This window comes from Leucopleurus acutus (assembly GCF_964270905.1).
Source record: "Leucopleurus acutus genome assembly, chromosome: 8".
NCBI lineage: Eukaryota > Metazoa > Chordata > Mammalia > Artiodactyla > Delphinidae > Leucopleurus > Leucopleurus acutus.
Window position 1 is genome coordinate 96,626,534 of NC_139151.1, and position 18,251 is coordinate 96,644,784.

General features: G+C 53.2%; 1 protein-coding gene across 2 annotated transcripts; it reads right to left on the reverse strand.

The window, feature by feature from the left end:
- Nucleotides 1-1,633: 1,633 nt before the first annotated feature.
- Nucleotides 1,634-17,509, reverse strand: SPI1 (Spi-1 proto-oncogene). 2 transcript variants are annotated; one of them, XM_082844470.1, is made up of 5 exons: nucleotides 17,325-17,509; nucleotides 14,897-14,993; nucleotides 3,659-3,846; nucleotides 2,724-2,886; nucleotides 1,634-2,348 (listed from the first exon to the last, which is right to left on the reverse strand). In XM_082844470.1, the coding sequence occupies exons 1-5, from the start codon at nucleotides 17,367-17,369 to the stop codon at nucleotides 2,029-2,031; spliced, it is 813 nt and encodes a 270-aa protein (XP_082700596.1). In that variant the 5' UTR covers nucleotides 17,370-17,509; the 3' UTR covers nucleotides 1,634-2,028. The 2 variants fall into 2 exon arrangements, with proteins under 2 accessions (XP_082700596.1, XP_082700595.1); XM_082844469.1 differs by having other exon boundaries at nucleotides 14,897-14,996.
- Nucleotides 17,510-18,251: the final 742 nt, after the last annotated feature.

The following is an 18,251-nucleotide window of genomic DNA, read 5'->3' on the forward strand; positions in this document are numbered from 1 at the left end:
ACAGGCAAATTGTGCGGTGGGAGCGTGTGGGACCCATAACCCTGAGGCTGATGGGTCAAACATATCCTTGCCGGGCGGTGGTTACATGCACAGCCCTGGGCTGGGCTGCCCGGGGTCCTGGCTTCCCCTGTCAGTGTTCCCCTGTGACCTTCTGCCCCCTGTGACTGCCTCCACACACCCTCCCCCTGCCCCCGCTCAGGTCACATCAGGAACATCAGTTGCTACACAGAAAGAAGCAAATTACATGTGACCTACTGTAAGCAAGACCCAATATCAGGGAAGGTCATTTGTCCCTCACAGTCCGGAGGGAGGAATTCTGTACCCAAGGATTGTCCACATGGTCAAAACTTACCATCCCTTTTAACACCGAAATCCATTCTTTTCTTCCATTTTAACCATATTTAAACCTCATCTTATGTTCCTGGGCCTTCTTTAAAAGGGGACTTGGCACCACTTTCCCTCTCTCGGGGCTCAGAGATCCACGTAGGGGGTGTCATGTTTGGGCTTCCCCAGTCTGAGCCCTCGGGGCGAGGAGGTGTGTGTGGGTGTCTGCCCCAACACGGATGGCCCCAGAATCTGGATTCTCTGAGGTCTGCATGTTGCTGAGGAAAGTTCCCTCACTCCCAGGCTGTCGGCCACCTCTTCTTGCTACTGTCGGAAGCAAGACGCTTACAGGTTTCCCTGCTCATCCTTCTCTGGCTCTCCCCTGCTGTGTGCCAGGAGCTAGAGCAACCAGGCACTAGGGTACGTGGGAGGAGTTCACCCGCATCAGGGTCCTGCCAGCATGGATGCCGTGAGGATGCTCTGCGGCCAACGGGAGCTCCGAGGCTTCATTCCTGCTCCTGGCCAAGCTGCACGTGACCCCCTTCCGGACACGTGAAGCTTCCCACCTCACACTGCCATGGTGGCCCACATGGGGTGGGATCAGGGATCCCACCCAGGAAGCCTCGTTGTGTGACCTTGGACAAGTTATTTGACCTCTGTGAGCCTCAGTTTCCCAGTCTATAACATGGGATGATATTAGATTCCACTTCTCAAGGTTACCATGTAATAAATGGCCCGAAAATCCAGTGTTGTTGTCATTGTTAATTAATATCACCATCACTGGGGTCATAATCTAAAGGTTATGAGTTTAAGCTTCATTGAGGCATTAAGAAAAGAGAATTTATCAGGCGCAGAGGGCATTTTCTTTTTTTTTTTTTCGGTACGCGGGCCTCTCACTGTTGTGGCCTCTCCCGTTGCGGAGCACAGGCTCCGGACGCGCAGGCTCAGCGGCCATGGCTCACGGGCCTAGCCGCTCCGCGGCATGTGGGATCTTCCCGGACCGGGGCACGAGCCCGTGTGCCCTGCATCGGCAGGCGGACTCTCAACCACTGTGCCACCAGGGAAGCCCGCAGAGGGCTTTTTAATGATTTATTCCTCTAAGAACAACTAAGGATTCGTTCTTTCCACCGGTTCTGACTCCTAGTCAGGCACGAAGTGTCATCTTTCCTCACGTCCCCAGCAACCAGCATTGGGTCGTATCCTTGGTAAATGCCCGATGGACAGATGAGAAAAAGAGAGATCAAATGGGGGGCGGGGAGCAGACAAGGTGCACAAAAAATTTTAAAAGAGACTCTCTGTGCTGCAAGAGGACTCACTGAGAATAACTTTAATAACTGGTATTCCTGAGGAAGCTGATGGGGGAGAGGTGTGGAGAGAAAGGGATGCTTAAAGAGGAAGGTTCAATTTACACAAATACGATGACTTCGAACTCCCAAGGAAGCACCCCTGGTACTAAGCAAGCTGACCTTGCTGGGGCCAGACGCCCAGGTGGCTTTCTGGAGCCGGGGCTGGAGTCCTGGTGGGAGGCGAAGCAGGGGTGTGGGCGGGGCTTGGAGGAGGAGGGGGTGGGCGGGGAGGCGAGGCCTGGCCCGCCCCAGTCCTGCCCCTGGCCCCTGGGAGCTTCCCCCCTGTGTCCGGCCGGGCGGGGGGTTAATGCTATGGCCAGAGGGGAGGCCTGGCGGCCCGGCGGGCTCGGGCCTGGGCTCAGTGGGGCGGGTGGCGCCGCTCGGCCAGGCCCCCGCGGCCCAGCACCTCCCCACTGAACTGGTAGGTGAGCTTCTTCTTGACTTTCTTGACCTCGCCCGTCTTGCCGTAGTTGCGAAGCGCGCGGGCCATCTTCTGGTAGGTCATCTTCTTGCGGTTGCCTTTCTGGATGCCCCAGCGGTGCGCCAGCGCCTCCTTGTGCTTGGACGAGAACTGGAAGGTGCCCTTGTCCTTGTCCACCCACCAGATGCTGTCCTTCATGTCGCCACTGCGCAGCAGGTCCAGCAGGAACTGGTACAGGCGGATCTTCTTCTTGCTACCTGCGGCCGGAGGTGGTCAGCGCCCACGCGGGGACCCAGTCCGCCTCCCCCTGACGTGGGACCCCCCGGGGTGGTCTCTGGGGAAAGGTCACCAGCGAGCATGCGCACACCCCCTGCCACGCTCGGCCTCGGCACACGTGCTCAGACACGTGCGCGGGGACAGACAGCCCCAGGCGCCCTCATTAAACACACGTGAAGACACATGTCAAACACTCATGCACTCACACACACACACACACACGCAAACACACACACTCAGCTCTGTGGCTTGACTGCCGAGTCCGTCGGCCTTGGCCGCGCTGGGTACGGGGCGCACGGACGGACCGGGTCACGGCTGGGCCCAGTCTGGGTCGGGGGTGGGACTGGGCCCCCTACCTGTCTCCCCGTGCAGCAGGCCAGGCCCTGGCTCCAGGCCGTCGGCCTCCCCGTCAGACACCTCCAGTGGGGGGCTCTGCCGCTCACCCTCCTCCTCATCCGAGCTGGGCTGAGCCGGGGACAGGGAGGGGTACGGGAGGCACATCCGGGGCAGGTAGGAGACCTGGAAAGGCGGCGGAAGGAGGGTTGAGGTCACTGAGGGGCAGTTCAAAGCTCAGGGCTGCCAGGTCGGGGTCGACTGCGTGAGAGAAGAGGGGGTGCTGGCGCGGGGCAGAGGGATTTGGGAGAAGGCTGGGCACCCTGAAGGTCAGGTGGGGTCACCCCACACAGGGGGCAGGTTATGGGGACAAGGGGCCCCTGAATTCCCACGCATCTCCCTGGTTCAGGGCGGCGTGGCCCGGGGAAGGAAGCGCACGGACCGGCAGCAGCCCTGGGGGGAAGAGGTGCTAGAGAGTCAGGCACTGGAGCGAACGGGGTTGTGTAGGCGAGTGGCAAGGGCACCAAGAGGCGGTGGAGGTCCGTGAGGGTCGTGAAGGTCAGTGGAGGTCACTGACTGGGGTTAGGGTCGCTGGGGAGGAGGAGGGGCCGTAGAGGTCAGTGGAGGTCAGGGCACAGGGACTTGGGTGCCGGATCCGTGAGGGGTCAGCGAATGGGGGTCGGGAGGTGCCCAGGGCCGGGCCTTCAGGCTCGGAAGGATCAGTGGGGACGCGGGGATGATCTGGGCTCTGTCCATGGTGGGGCGAGAGGAGATAAGGGGTGTGGGGTCACGGGGTCAGTCGGGGGGTCAGGAGGCGGCCGTTGAAGCTCTGGCCGCCTTTGGCGCTGTGAGGCAGGAAGCCGAGTTGAGTAAGAGCCCGCGTCAGCTTCCTGCGAAGCGCCGGCCTCACCGCAGGCCGCGGGCTGGGCCGGGCCAGGCCGGGTGGCCCCGCACGCACCTGGTGGCCAAGGCTGGCGTGGGTGGGCGCCATGGGTGTGTCGAGCACGTGCATCTGCTCCAGCTCCATGTGGCGGTAGAGCTGCTGCAGCTGCGGGGCCTGCACGCTCTGCAGCTCCGTGAAGTGGTTCTCGGGGAAGGTCTCGAACTCGCTGTGCATGTGGTGCGGGTGGAAGTCCCAGTAATGGTCTGGGGGGCAGGGCAGGAAAGGCTTATGCTAATTAAAGAATAATAATGCCAGGCCCGTGTCACCGTATAATAATCGCCACGGACCAGGCTGGACGGCAAGTTGACATTAATCATCTCACGCCCCACCCTGTTGTTTTCCGACCCCCATTCTATAGATGAGGACACTGAGGCTTGGAGGGGCTACGTAGCACGCCTGCAGTCAAAGGCCTCATCAGTGGCAGAGCTGGGACCCAGGTCCGAGGCAAAGGCTGTGTTCTCAACAACCGTTCTACCCTGCCACGCGTGCGATCACAAGGACGCAGGCTTTTGAGCCAAAGAGTCCGAATCCTGGCTCTGCCGTTTACTTTGTGTGTGACCTCAAACGCGTGCATGGACCCCTCTGGCCTCCGTTGACTCACCTATAAAGTGGGGATAATAGTTACCGGGAGGATACAAACGAGTTCACAGTTGTAAAACCTCCTAGGCCCAGAGCCAGCCCTTGGGGAATGTTGAGTCCCCTCTCCTCCCCTTAAGACCCAGCAGCGGTCCCTGAGCTGACTGGCTGCCCACCGTCACAGCTCACAGCCTTGTCACATGGCCAAGGTGTGACTGCAAAGTCACAGGGCTGACATTCCTCACACGCCGGAACTTGTCTGGGCTCCCGGTGCCGCTCCCTCAAGGCCATGTCCTTGGGCAGCTCCACCTGTGTTCCAGCAAAGATGCGGGGACCCGAGGCTTTCCCAGAAACTTCCTGGTGGGTGCTTTCAGAGTCTGCGGTAGGGTGGCTTTGAGTTTGGGGAATAGCTACGTGCCACTGGGAGCCCTGCCTGGGACTGGAGCCGGCCTTCAACACGATTTCTCTGGGCACCATTTCCAGGAACAAAAACTGCCACATGTCTGAGGACTTCCTGGGGTCCAAAAGAAGATGTGGTGATAAAGTGACAAGAGGGATTTTCTCATGTGTCCAAAGAGGGAGTGTACAGGGTGCTAAGCCAGGTTGGTGTCTCCAGGACAAACACAGGGCCCCGTAGGGGGACCATCACCTGCCTGGTGTGCGTGTGCGTGTGTGTGTGTGTCTTTCTGTTTCTTTCTCACAAACACATACTCACACATCCCTAAGAAATGACATGTGTTGTTTTGGCTCTGCACCGGTTATCAGAAGACTCACTTTCGAATCTTGCTCTGTGGTGGCTTTGCTGTGTGACCCTGGACAAGACATTTTATCTCCCTGAGCCTCTGATTCCCCACTGCAAAAGTCAGAGACCCAACTGAGTGGTTACTGAGGTCCAGTCCACGTGTGGAATCATTTGAACCCACAATCCAGGCTCCCACCTCCGTGAAGCTGCATGGCATAGGAGAGAGAAAGTACATGATTTGGCCAGAGCTGGGTTCGAATCCTGGCTCTGCCACTTAGCCCTGAGCGACACCGGGCAGGTCATTCTACTTCTCTATGCCTGTTGCCTCAGTTGCGAGATGAAGCTAATAATTACACCCATCTCGTAGGCTTGCTGTGAGGATTAAATGAGCTAATGCCCACAAAGCACTTAGAACAGAACATGACACAAAAGAAGACTTGGTAAAACATTAACTATCATCATCATTATAGTAATTAGTATATTAATGTTTAATGCTCGCTTTAGAGAGCCTAAGTCAGCACTTGAGCAAACAGCAGATGCTTTAATATGTGTGAGTTCCTCATCTTCCCTTGCTCCCTGCCACCTTAGTCTGTGGCCCAGAGAAATAGTTCGAGGGCCCTGGCTGTCACTTTCTCCCAGAGGCTGGAGTTGGGGGCCCAGCGCTGCACCAAGGGCAGGGACTGGTTTTGTTCGCCTCTGTATTCCCAGTGCCTAGACGCAGTAGGCACTGAACAAACATTTCTGGAATGAATGAATGAATGAATGAGTAAATCCTATCCTCTTAAGAACTCTGACTCTCCTTCAGAAAATTATCCAAATCTGAAGGGAAAACAAAACACAGCAACATTGAATTTGTACTTTCATCTTGCCGTGAGTTAACAAGACCCAGAAATTCTCCACTTGCTCTGGGAGGGTTCGCTTTGTCTTTTAGCGAGGGGCTCTTTGGGGCCCTGGGATTTGGTGAGTGGATCCAGGTTCCTCTTTAGCTGTAGAGCTGCCCTCCGGCCCCACTCCTGGCCCTTCCCATTTTTGCCTTCTCCTGCCCAGGCTGAAGTGCCCAGATTGTTATAGGATGCTGTGTCCTGCCCACCAACCCCACATGCTCACACCTACTCCAGTTCTGGGTTGGGGAGCCCCCGTGTTCTGTCTTTCTCTCCTGCTCCCCACTTCTGTTCTAGCTCCTCCTGAGACCCATGGGCTCACTCTGGTGGGCCCAGCCTGAGGCCAGCACTTTCCATAGCAGGTCTCAGTACACCCTCATCGGAGTCACTTTGGGGGCTGGAAAAGCCCCAGCCCACTGGAGACCCACGGAATCATCAGCGCCAACAGGAGACCTGGGAATCTGGCCTTTAAGAGGATCCTAAGGAGGTTCCTTGGCTCACTGAGGCTCTGGAACCCTGCCCCAGGGTCCCCTGAAAGCTGCAACAGAGACTCTTGGGCTACAATTAAGGTTTCAAAAAGCCCAACGGAAACCTTGCCTTTACCCTTGATTTGAGGGCTTAGGCATTTATGTAATAAATGCTGTCTGTTTGGTAGGCAGAGACGTTCCAAGGATGGGGCCCTCTGAAGGAACACAATGCCAGGAGTCCATCCTAATGCAAAGGTCAGCACTCCTGGGCTCTTTGGACCTCATTTCTGGATGACTGTTTATGAATGCATTGCTTTATCCCTTTTTGTCACTTCAAGAGGTCACCCAGACTATCCTGCAACTTCTGCCCCTTTAGCATGAACTCTGCTCCTCAAAAGAACATAGTGTGCTTTGCATATCTGGAGATAGCTCTGGACCCTCCCTTCTACAGCCTGTTAGGCACCCAACACGTACTAGGCCTCAATCAATATTTGATTAAGTGACCAATAAATGTTAACTCTTAATGTGTTTTTTATGTACCAGGCACTATGCTAAGTACTTAATCCACATTATCTCATTTAATCCTCATCTTAGCTCTGACAAGGTGGCCACTATAGTATGATATTCCTTTTGCATATGAGGAAACTGTGACTCAAAGACATTAAGTCCCTTGTCCACAGACAGTCATTGGTAGAGTCAGGATCCAAACCCACCTATGTATGACTCCAGGAACTAAACTCTTACCACTATGCCATACCACCTCTCAGGAAAAAGACTGCTAAGGAAAGCTTTAAGCAAGGCCCTTGGTGACAGAGAGAATTTACAGGCTGCTCTTATCCATCTGTCTGTCTACCGTCATTTACCCCTCATTCATTATTCATCATCCGTCCATCCACCCATCCATCATCCAGCCATCATCCATCCATTCACCCATCCATCCGTCCATCCACCCATCCATCATCCAACCATCATCCATCCACCCATCCATCATCCATCCGTCCACCCATCCATCATCCAACCATAATCCATCTATCATCCACCCATTCATCATCCATCATTTAATCCATCCATCCATTATCCATCCATCCATCCTTCCCTCCATCATTGAACCTTCATTCATCCAGCCAACAATTACCCATTTACCAAAATCTTTCACTTTCTCCCTGTAAACCAGCTCCCAATCTGGGACCAAAGTCCTGCCCACACATTCCTATTCTAACTCAGTTTTTTGGTGTCACTAATACCTGCATGTTACTAGGACAAAAATAAAATGATATTTAAAACAACCCCCCGCCCCCCTCCCCGCCACACACACAAAATTCAAGCCTTAAGTGTCATTCAGTTGACCTTTTCTCCTCAGAGCAGAAACCCCAGCCTGAAGCCAGGGCTCACCCCAGGGAAGGAGAAGTAAGATCAAGATAAGAGAAGGAAGATGAGGAATTAAGAAAACAAGGGATGAGAAGAAAACCTTCACAGGAAATCACAGACCAGTGGATGAGGGCTCCTTAAGCCCAGCCCTCCTGCAAATTGTTCAGATATGGAAACTGAGGGCCAGAGAGCAGAGAGTTCCGGGTCTCATGTTTCTTGTTACTTTCTACATCGTATCCTAACTATTAAGGTTTTAGTTATTTCCCTTGTTACAAAGATATAGGACCTGTGTTTTATTCACTCTACAGCACCTAGCAATGTGCCTGGCATGTAAAAGATGCTTAGCATATATTTATTAGATGTATAAGTCAGTGGGAGATGCATGGAGGGTTTGGTAGGGGGAAGGAAGAACACTTGGAAAGGTGAATGAATGGGTGATTAGATGAATATGTGAATAAATTGGTGGATGGTCTGTTGTATGAAAAGATGAATAAGTGTTTGGAAAGATAGAAGGACAAGAGAAGGGTCATACTTTGGAACTCCATTTCCTTCAACAATCCCACTGCAAATAGCAAATCCTATCACACCCATTAGAATGGCTACTATCAAAAAACAGAACAACAAGGACCTACTGTATAGTGCAGAGAATTATATTCAATATCTTGTAATAACCTATAATGGAAAAGAATCTGAAAAAGAATATATATAACTCAGTGAATCACTTTGTTGTACACCTGAAACTAACACAACATTGTAAATTAACTATACTTCAATTTAAAAAATGGTTTAAAAAACAGAAAATAACAAGTGTTGGCAAGGATGTGGAGAAATGGAATCCTTGTGCAGTGTTGGTAGGAATGTAAAATGGTGCAGCCACTATGGAAAACAGTATGGTGGGTCCTCAAAAAATTAAAAATAGAATTACCTTATAATCCAACAGTTCCACTTCTGGGTATATATCCCAAAAGAACTGAAAGCAGGATCTCAAAAAGATATTTTTATACCCATGTTCACAGCAGCATTGCTCACAATAGCCAAAAGGTAGAAGCAAGTCACGTGTCCATCAAGAGATGGATGGATAAACAAAATGTGGTATAAACGTACGATGGAATATTATCCAGCTTTAAAAAGGAAGGAAATTCTGACCTATGCTGCAACGTCGATGAACCTTGAGGATATTATATGCTCAGTAAAATAAGCCAGTCACAAAAAGAGAGATACTGCATGATTCCATGAATATGAAGTAGTTACTGTAGTCAAGTTCATAGAAACAGAAAGTAGAATGGTAGTTGCCAGGGTCTGAGGGGAGGGGGCAATGGGGAGTTATTGTCTAATTGGTACAGAGTGTCAGTTTTGCAAGATGAAAAGAGTTCTGGAGATGGATGGTGGTGACGGTTGCACAACAATGTGAATGTTTTTAATGCCACTGAACTGTACATTTGAAAATGGTTAAGATAGTAAATTTTAAATTATGTGCATTTTATCACAGTTTAAAAATAATAATAATAAATAGCAAATTCTGTGAGCTCTACCTTCAGAATCTATCCTAAATCTGTCTGCTCCTTTCCTTTTTTTCCTTTTCTTTTTTTTTTGGCCACGCTGTGTGGCTTGTGGGATTTTAGTTCCCCGACCAGGGATCGAACCTGGGCTCTCAGCAGCGAGAGCACAGAGTCCTAACCACTGGACCGCCAGGGAAGTCCCTGTCTGCTCCTTTCTGTCTCTCTCGCCACCACCCTTGTCCAAGCCACCGTCATCTCTCGCCTGGATTATTCCAGTGGTTTTCTACTGTGCTTTCCCCCCGTTCCTACTCTTGTCTCCTCTCCATCTACTCTCCACACAGCAGCCAGAGTGATCTTTTTAAAAGCTTATTCAGTGGAACCACTAGGTATTGGGAGAAGATACTGAAAACTTCCAGAGAGACAAAACAAAACCAAACAGAAAAAAAAAAAAAACCAAAAAACACCAAAAATGGTTACATTCAAAAAGAGGACATAGAATGACATCAGATTTCCTAAGAAAAACTCTAGTAACCAGAGGACAGTAGAGAAATGCTTTCAATTTCAGTGAGAAAAAAAATGATTTTCAACTTAGATTTCTGTACACAGCCAAACTACTGTTAATCAAGTGAGAGCATAAAGACACCAGGTAAAACAAACAACAAGAACAAAACCTTACCTCCCATACATCCTTTCTTAGGAGAGTATAATGAGAAGAGTAATAAATCCTTATATAGTGTTCACTGTTCTAAGCATTTTAACTGTAGTAACTCATTCCTTCCTTACAGCAATCCTGTGAAGTAGGTATCATTAAGAAGAAGGTGAAGGACTTCCCTGGTGGCGCAGTGGTTAAGAATCCGCCTGCCATTGCAGGGGACATGGGTTCGAGCCCTGGTCCGGGAAGATCCCACGTGCCGCGGAGCAACTAAGCCCATACGCCACAACTACTGAACCTGTGCCCTAGAGCCCGTGAGCCACAACTACTGAGTCTGTGTGCCACAACTACTGAAGCCTGTGCGCCTGAGCCGGAGCTCCGCAACAAGAGAAGCCACCGCAATGAGAAGACTGCGCACCGCAATGAAGAGTAGCCCCCCTCGCAGCAACTAGAGAAAGCCCACGCCCAGCAACGAAGACCCAACCCAGCCAAAAATAAATAAATAAATTTATAAAAAGAAAGAAGAAGTTGGGGCATAGAGGGGTGAGATGTCTTGCCCCAGGTCACCCCACCCAGTAGTGAGGAGTTGGGGTGTGACTCCCAGCAGCCTGGTTGCAGCGTGAGGGCTCCATCTCCCTGCTACACTGACCCTCAGAAACACAGCGACGAGAAAGTACAGGCAATCAAAGTACGCCATGTGGCTCAGCTGTGAGTAATATTCACATGGTCCTAATAATGGAAAATTCAGATACTGATTTAACAAAAGTTAGAATACAGAGGAAGACAAACACTGTATGATCTCACTTATAGGTGGAATCTAAAAAAAAAAGCTAAATTCAGAAAAAGAGATCAGATTTGTGGTTGCCAGAAGTAGTGGTGGGGAGAGGGACAGGGGAAATTGGGTGATGGTGGTCTAAGGTACAAACTTCCAGGTGTAAGATAAATAAGTCCTGGGGATGTTATGTACACGATGACTATAGTTAACAGTGCTGTGTGGCAACTTCGAAAGTCAAGAGAGTTTCGCCTAAAAGTTCTCATTACAAGGGGAAAAAAATTCTTTTGTAAGTATATGAGGTGATGGATGTTAACTAAACTTATGTGGTAATCATTTCCCAATGTACATGTGTGTGAGGTCATTATGCTGTCACACCTTACACTTATACACTTACATTGTATGCCCATTACAGCAATAAAATGATAAAGAAGGGCAAAAGTTACTCTAAGTATCTTGGTATATGTGGAGAAGTGTGAGTGTGAGTGTGAGTGTGTGTGTGTGTGTTATAAATACCTAGAAAGTCAAGTTCTCATCTTTCATAGTACAAGCGAACAGATGCCTCAAAGTAAAACATCAAGCTAGAGTCATCTCCACCTAGCATATAGAAAGTACTCAATAAATGTATGTGAATGAATAAATAAATGCTGTTCTAAGTCTCTATTTCAAATCTTCATATATACACTTACATAGCCCTGTAATAGAAAGACTAGAGAAATAGCTTTTATCTATCTCTGGTTGTTATGTATGCCATGGAGGAATGACTATGATAAGTTTATGTAAAAAGTAGCAGATTGCAGAACAGTATGATACTACAGTCCACTTTTGAACGGATAGAATATGCACATGTGGACGTATACACTTACAAACATACAGGATTATACATGTCAAATAAAATATCTGCAAGGATAGACCAAGGTGCTGTCAGGGAAGAATAAGAACGGGAAGAGGCTAATATTTCACTTGCTATGCTGTTGTATTTTAAAATTGTTTGCAATGGGTATTTCTTGTTTTAATAATTAAAATTAAACACTTACAATTTATTTAGATTTTTACCACACACACACACACACACACACAAAGATTATTCAGATCATGTCATTTCCCTGCTCAGAACCCTCCAATGGCTTCCCATTAGATGCAGGATAAAACCCAAACTTCTGCCACGGCCATCACGCCCTGGGTGATCTGCCCCCTGCAGACCCCTCTGGCTTCATTTTGTTTCTGCCCCCCTGTGCTCACCGGCCACTCTGGTCCTCGGGGGAGGTCCCTCCTGCTCTTGCACTTGCTGTTCTCTCTCCCTAGAACACCTGTCCCTACCTGCCTTGACATTCATGTTCCTTCCCTGCACTCAGATTTCCACTCAGCTGCCACCTCCTCACAGGCCTTCCTTGACCACCCAGTTAAAGTGTCCCCCACCTAGACACTCCGAATCACGTTACTCTACTTTCCATAGGACTTATTAGTACATGTCTGTTAGTTCAATTTTTCACTGTCTCTCTCCCTCACCGGACTGTAAGCTCTACAAGGGCAGTGGCCTTGCCTGGCCTGCTCATCATGGAACCTCCAGTGCCTAGAACAGTTTCTGGCGAATGGCATATAATCAGAGGTTATTTGGTGGATGGACAAATGAAGGGATGAGTGGACAAGTGGATTGGACAATAAGTGTTGGAAGAATGGGTGGGTGGCTGGTGGGTGGGAGGGGAGTGGATGGATGGATGAGCGGGTGCCTGGCTGGCTGTCATCTGGGCCGTTGGAAAATGACCCACTTGATCTGTCACAGAACCTTCTGTGCTTCTCTACTCTCTCAGCTGCTTCGTCCCTTCCGCCTGGGGGGATTCAGTAAAGCTAACATACTATGTCCTGAAAGTTTACTGGGCCTTGTACTCAGTATATTACCTCATATATTACATGTGTTAACCTCATTTAATCATTGCAAATCTGTGGAGTGTTTTCATGCCCTCAGTTTTATAGATGAAGAAACAGGAGCTTAGAGGGGTTAAGTCACTTGCTCCAAGGTTACACACTAGTGAGTGATGGAGCCAGGACTAGACCCAGGTCTGGCCCCAGTGCCTTTTCACTAAGCCTCACCACCTAAAAATACAGATGCAGAGGACATGCAGGAACAGGTGGAAGAATGTGCGGGTGTCTCTACTCTTGAGTCTTCAGAGAATACCTTCCAAAAGATATTAAGAAGGGACAGAACAGATGGCCCGGTGGGCCGTGATGGCAGGGGTGTGGCGGGGAGGCGGGGGTTGTGAATAGGGACCAGAACACCTGGGGACACTGGAGGAGTCTATGAAGGGTTTGGGTCTGAAGGACCCAAATGGGGAGCTCACACATCCAATTAGGAGTCACTCCTAGAGCCCCACCCCAGATATAAGGGATCTGCCTGGTCACTGAGCCAGGAGAGCACTGGCTTTCTCTAAAGTGCTCACTCCATCAGCCCACCCCAGGCCTAGCTGGTTTCTAGATATATAAACCCATAGCACACCCATATCACAGGAGGAGAAAATGAGGCTTCAATAGACCCAAAAGAAATGCACCCAAACCCAGTGAAACCGCCAAGGGGTCAGGCCAGAGGAGAAAGGATCCCTAATGCTGGAAGGGGTCAGAAGTAGCCCTGAGCTTGCTGGGACCCGAGCTGTCCTGCTGCCTGAAGCCACCAGGGGGCGCCAGTCCTCAAACAGGGACTTTCTCTGGTCCCGAACTGCTTGGTGGAAGGGTGTGTGCGCAGGTCTCTGGATCAGGGAGACCCAGCCCTTGACCCTGGCAGCGGGGGGGATCTGGAGATAGAGTTGGATGAGGGACACTCTCTAAATTGTCTGGATTTTCCACAGAGAGGATGCATTTCTTGTAGAATTATAAACAAGCTTAAACGGATGAGAAAAAGGGTATTTTTAAAGACTTTCTAGCCCTAGAGCTCTGAAAGAAGCCTGTGTGTTCCCATATATGACCTTGAAGTACATCCACCACCTACTCCCAAGACACAGCTTCTAGGTATAGTCTTCATAGTAGTTGTCAGGTGTGAGTTCCAGTTGAAACTGTTCGCAAGGTTTGGCATCTGGATGTGAGGGCCCTAAATAAGGACTCACCACAAATGGCATCTCTGGGTGTGGCCGTCAGGTTTAAACGGCAATAGATATGCCAGCAGAATGGAGGTGTGAATGGCTCCCAGGTGTGGCCCTCAGGTGTGAAACCTTCCTCAGCTGTGGCACATAGCACACCTGTCCCTCTGGGACTGCAGAAACCCCAGTGTCTGGCCTGCCCAGGTCTCAGACCCCCCGAAATATCCTCCAGTGAAGACCCGTTAACTGGGCCACCTGGCCTTTGGTTCAGAGATGTCTCATCGCTATACCAAGATCCACCTCAGGTAACCTCTCTTATCTCCCTGCCCAGGTCCCAGGCGTTGAAGGCCTCTCTCTCCTCCCCTGAATTTGCTTCAGGATCAAGGCTGGGCCTTGGGGGAGCACAGTTAGGCCCAGATGGAAAACGCCCCTGGCCCAGGCCCCATCCTCGCCCCCACCCCGAACAGACTGGGGTCTTCAGCCCCTACTGAATGAGGGAGTCCTCAGAGCCTTTCCTTCAGGTCAGCAGCTCTCACATAGGAGCGGTTCTGCCCCCCCAGGGTCACTTGGCAATGCCGGAGACATTTTTGGTTGTCGTGATTGGCAGTACTGCTGGCATCTAGTGGGTGGAAGCCAGAGATGCTGCCAGATATCCTACAATGCACAAGACAGGCCTCACAACATAGCATTATCCAGCCCAAATGTCAATAGACAAATTCTGCTAGCCACACACAGCAGGGAGCGGGGCTGTCCCAGCAAGGGGATGAGGGGGTAGTGTGTGTATGTGAGACAAGAACGGAGAGGAAGACGGGGAATTGGGGGAGGGGAAGGTGAAAAAGCACTGGGCCTGGAGCAGACCGACAGAGCTGGACCCCCCTGACCGGCTGTGCCACCTTGTACAAGTCCCGTAGCCGCTTAGCTTGTTTCCTCGTGTGTGAAAGGGCCAAAAGGGTTGGACAAGAAGATAAATGTGGAAGCAGCTAACCCGTGCCTGGATACACCAAGGGTGCTCCATAAATGCAGGCTGGGGGCGTGGGGTGTTGGGAAGCAGGACTGTCGGGGGTCAGGATAGTGAATTCACATCCCCAAGAGCTAACTGGATCTGATTCTCAGAGTTCCAAAGAAGCCCTGGGAATGAGGCTTCTTTCCCTTCTCCCCGGAACCCAGCCGTGCTTGGGCGCGCAGGCCAGGCTGGGGAAGTGGGGCTGGGCCGGGGCCCGGTACTCACCGCTGTGGCTCTCTCCATCACTGCTGAGATAGGGGTAATATTCGTGCGTTTGGCGCTGGTAGAGATCCGTGTCATAGGGAACTAGGTCTTCCGATGGCTGCTGAGAGAGGAGGGTGTCAGGGCTGGGAATGTGGCTGGGAGACCGTCTGTATCAGGCTTACAGCCCTCTCTCTGCTTGGAACTGGGAGAGGCCACAGAGAGAGGTAGAGGGGGACCCAGGGGAGCAAGAGCCTTGGCTCCTGCAGAAAGGGGGTGACAGGGACCCTGGAGGTCAGAGGTCAAAAGAGGACCAGGTCTAAGAGGACAGCCCGTCACCTCACACTCATACTCATACTCACATTCTAGCGTGTGCCCGGATTCCAGCCTCACACACGCACCCTCTCACGGTCACACTGATATGCCTACACCCCCCAAACACATACATACTCCCTGTGACACACTTCTACCCACACTCTCACATGCGAACTCTCACCCCCTCGTCCACTCACAGCCCTCACACTCGCTCTCAGGGGCACTCACACTTACACACGCTTGTCGTCACACAACACACCCCATTATGCACCCACCTGTAGGCACACGCAGCGTCACTGGGATTAACACACGTATCCACCCACTTGCCTGCAAATGCATTAACCCACACACTCATACCCACACCCTTCCTCGGTCACTCTCACTCCACCTACACACTCACCCCACGGCACACACGCTTGTCCTCCTGCTACAGCCCCGCCCTGACACCCACTCTCTCTCTTAGCCGGTGCCCAGGGCCACCACCATTAGCAGTGGCCCTTCACACTGATGGAATTTACAGGACTCACCCAGGCAGGGGCAGGTTTGGGGGCCTCTCCCTCCTCCCCCCTCCTCCTGACACCCTCCCTGGGATGCTCCCTGGTCTTCCTCCCCCCCACCCACCCCACTGGCATAGGGAATGCTCGCCCGGAGGCTTCCCAGCAGTCATCAGGCCTTTCCTCCCCCACACAGTGTGAGCCCAAGGATTGCACAACAGTAACTCCGGCCCTCAGGGCTTGGTTCGGCAACCAGGGCTGCCTTGGTAGCCCACCCTCCAAGGACCCACTCTGAGTAGCCCCTGGGCTGGGGCGCGGTGTGGGAGCCCAAGGGGATGTGCCTCCTGCCCCTCTCTAGCTGGAGTTCAGGGATTCAGAGGTCAAGGGTCAGAGACAGGGTGGCCAAACCCCAGGGCCTGTGGCTTTCTGGAGGCAGGGCTGGCTCTCCTCGGGACCACCTCTGTCACCACTGCTGGCCCCCAGGTCGGGGGAGGGTGGGCCAGGGCCAGGTGCCGACGGGCTGGCTGGTTCTGAGTCCGGCCCAGGGAGGAGCCTGGCACTGGGCTTGGAGGCAGCGCAACCCCACAGCGGGATGTCAAGCCCCGGGGTGCCTCCCCCAGGCTCTGAGGCCCCGCTGGGGTGGGGCGGGGTGAAGGGAGCTGCCTCCAGGCCGGGAAAGCTGAGTCAGGTGGGCAAGCCCTTCCCGTCTCCCCCCAGGGCTCCCCACCCCTGCTGAGTTGGGTCAGGGTAGGAAAAGGGAGAGGGGTCCTCTCAGAGGGCCCGGGTCTGACACCTGCCGAAGGCTGCAACTGTCACTGAGGGCAGCAGCAGAGGGGGTCTGCCCCAGACGGCTGCCCTTCCCTCCCCAGGGTCCCCCGGGACTCCTGCTTCTTCACCTCCAGCCTCAGCCCTGCCCCCACTCCAGGCTCCCCCCTTGACCTCCCCCAGCTTCCACCCCAGCCCCAATCTCAGCCCTGGGGTGTCCCCAGCACCAGCCCCTGCCCTCCACTCCCTGATCCCCAGCCAGAGCCCACCCCTAACGGCGTGGCTAGCCTCTGCTCCCCTCACTGCTCCGGCCCAGCGCCTGCCCCGACCCCTGCCTCTGCCACTCAGGGCCCAGGGCCCAGGGCCCAAACCCCAGACCCTTGGGTCAACAACCGTGTCCTCTGTACCAGGCCCCAGGCTGGCTGGTGGGGACCCAGGCTTAAGGCAGCCTCAGTCTCCAGAAGCACCCAGGCCACCTCTGGCCTCTTGCCGCCTGCCCTCAAGCCCGTACCGTCCTGGGGACTGGCACCCCCCCCACCCCAGTCTCCCCATTTCCTCCGCCACCACCTCCCTGCCGCCACCCTCACCATCCTCAGCCCTGCACCCTGCCGTGGAGCTCCGGCCTGCCACCCGAGCCCCATCTATAAATAACCGTTCAGGCCCCACCGATCACAGCTCCACCATGGGCTCAGCCCTCAGCCCGCCAGGGCACGCTCCGAGAAAGCCAATGACCCCCTTGCTGGGTCTCAGGCCGGGAGCTCCAGGGAGGAAACACCAACTTCCCACTGATAGTGGGAGGGCAGCCGGCGGGCTGGCAGGCAGGCGGGTGGGCGTCCGAGGGCCACAGGTTGGGCTGGTGGAGGAGCCCCAATACTCACAGGGGGGACGAGGGGAAACCCTTCCATTTTGCACGCCTGTAACATCCAGCCGAGCTCCGAGCCGGTCAGGTCCCCTGCCTTGGTGGGGGCCAGTGCGGAGCCCCTGGGGATGGGGCGCCCCGTCGGGGGCTGGGCGGACTCAGGGCGGGTACAGGGCTCAGGCCTGCCCCTTGAGCTACAGGAGCCCTGGGTGAGCCCCCTCCCTTGACATTGCAGGGCCAGCGCAAGTTCCTGATTTTATCGAAGGCCTGCCGCTGGGAGATAGTCCCCTTGGGGTGACATCACCACCCCAGCCCGTTTGCATAAATCTCTTGCGCTACAGGAAGTCTCTGGCCGGCTGGGGCAGGTGGTGCTCCAGGGGCTGGCCTGGGAGGCCATGGGGGCCAGGCCCCCTGCCCAGAGGAAGCTGGGACTGTGAGGGGCGGCCTTGAGGGCTAGGGTGGGAGGAAGAGTGGGAGGGAGGAAGGCTGCCTCCACCACCGGAGGCCTTTCCTGCACCCGGGCCCTGCAGAGGCTCTCTAACCTCTAACCCCTAACCCCACAAATACCTGCTTCTCTTGAGACCCCCACGTGGCCAACAGTCACTTCCTTGGGGTCAGAGCTGTTAAGGGTGGGTGACCTCTTGCGGTCTCTGCTTTCTGGGGTCAGCCTGGTTGTCTGAGGGCTCTGATCCAGCAGAGTGCCAGGCCTGGCTCTTCCTGGGCCCGTAGGACCCCAACCCCTGGGTTCTATCCAGCCTGGGGCTGGGCTCCCGGGCAGGGTCCTCAGCACAGCGCCGCTTTCCCCTTCCGTCCACCAGCTTCCCTTCCACCAGAAGGGTTCTTACACCCTCCCCTCCCAGCTTCCTAAGGACCACCGCTTCTTCCAAATCCCTAGGTGCTCTACTCCCAGCCTAGATTTCTCAGTGTCCCCTCCCCTTAACAATGC

Bases quoted from the DNA above. Each gene is read 5' to 3' on its own strand.
- SPI1 (XM_082844469.1), bottom strand. From the start codon at position 17,369: ATGTTACAGGCGTGCAAAATGGAAGGGTTTCCCCTCGTCCCCCCT. The intron at 14,997-17,324 runs GTGAGTATTGGG...CTCCTCTCTCAG, and splicing joins GGTTTCCCCTCGTCCCCCCT to CAGCCATCGGAAGACCTAGT. The intron at 2,349-2,723 runs GTAGGGGGCCCA...CTCCGGCCGCAG, and splicing joins CCTGCTGCACGGGGAGACAG to GTAGCAAGAAGAAGATCCGC.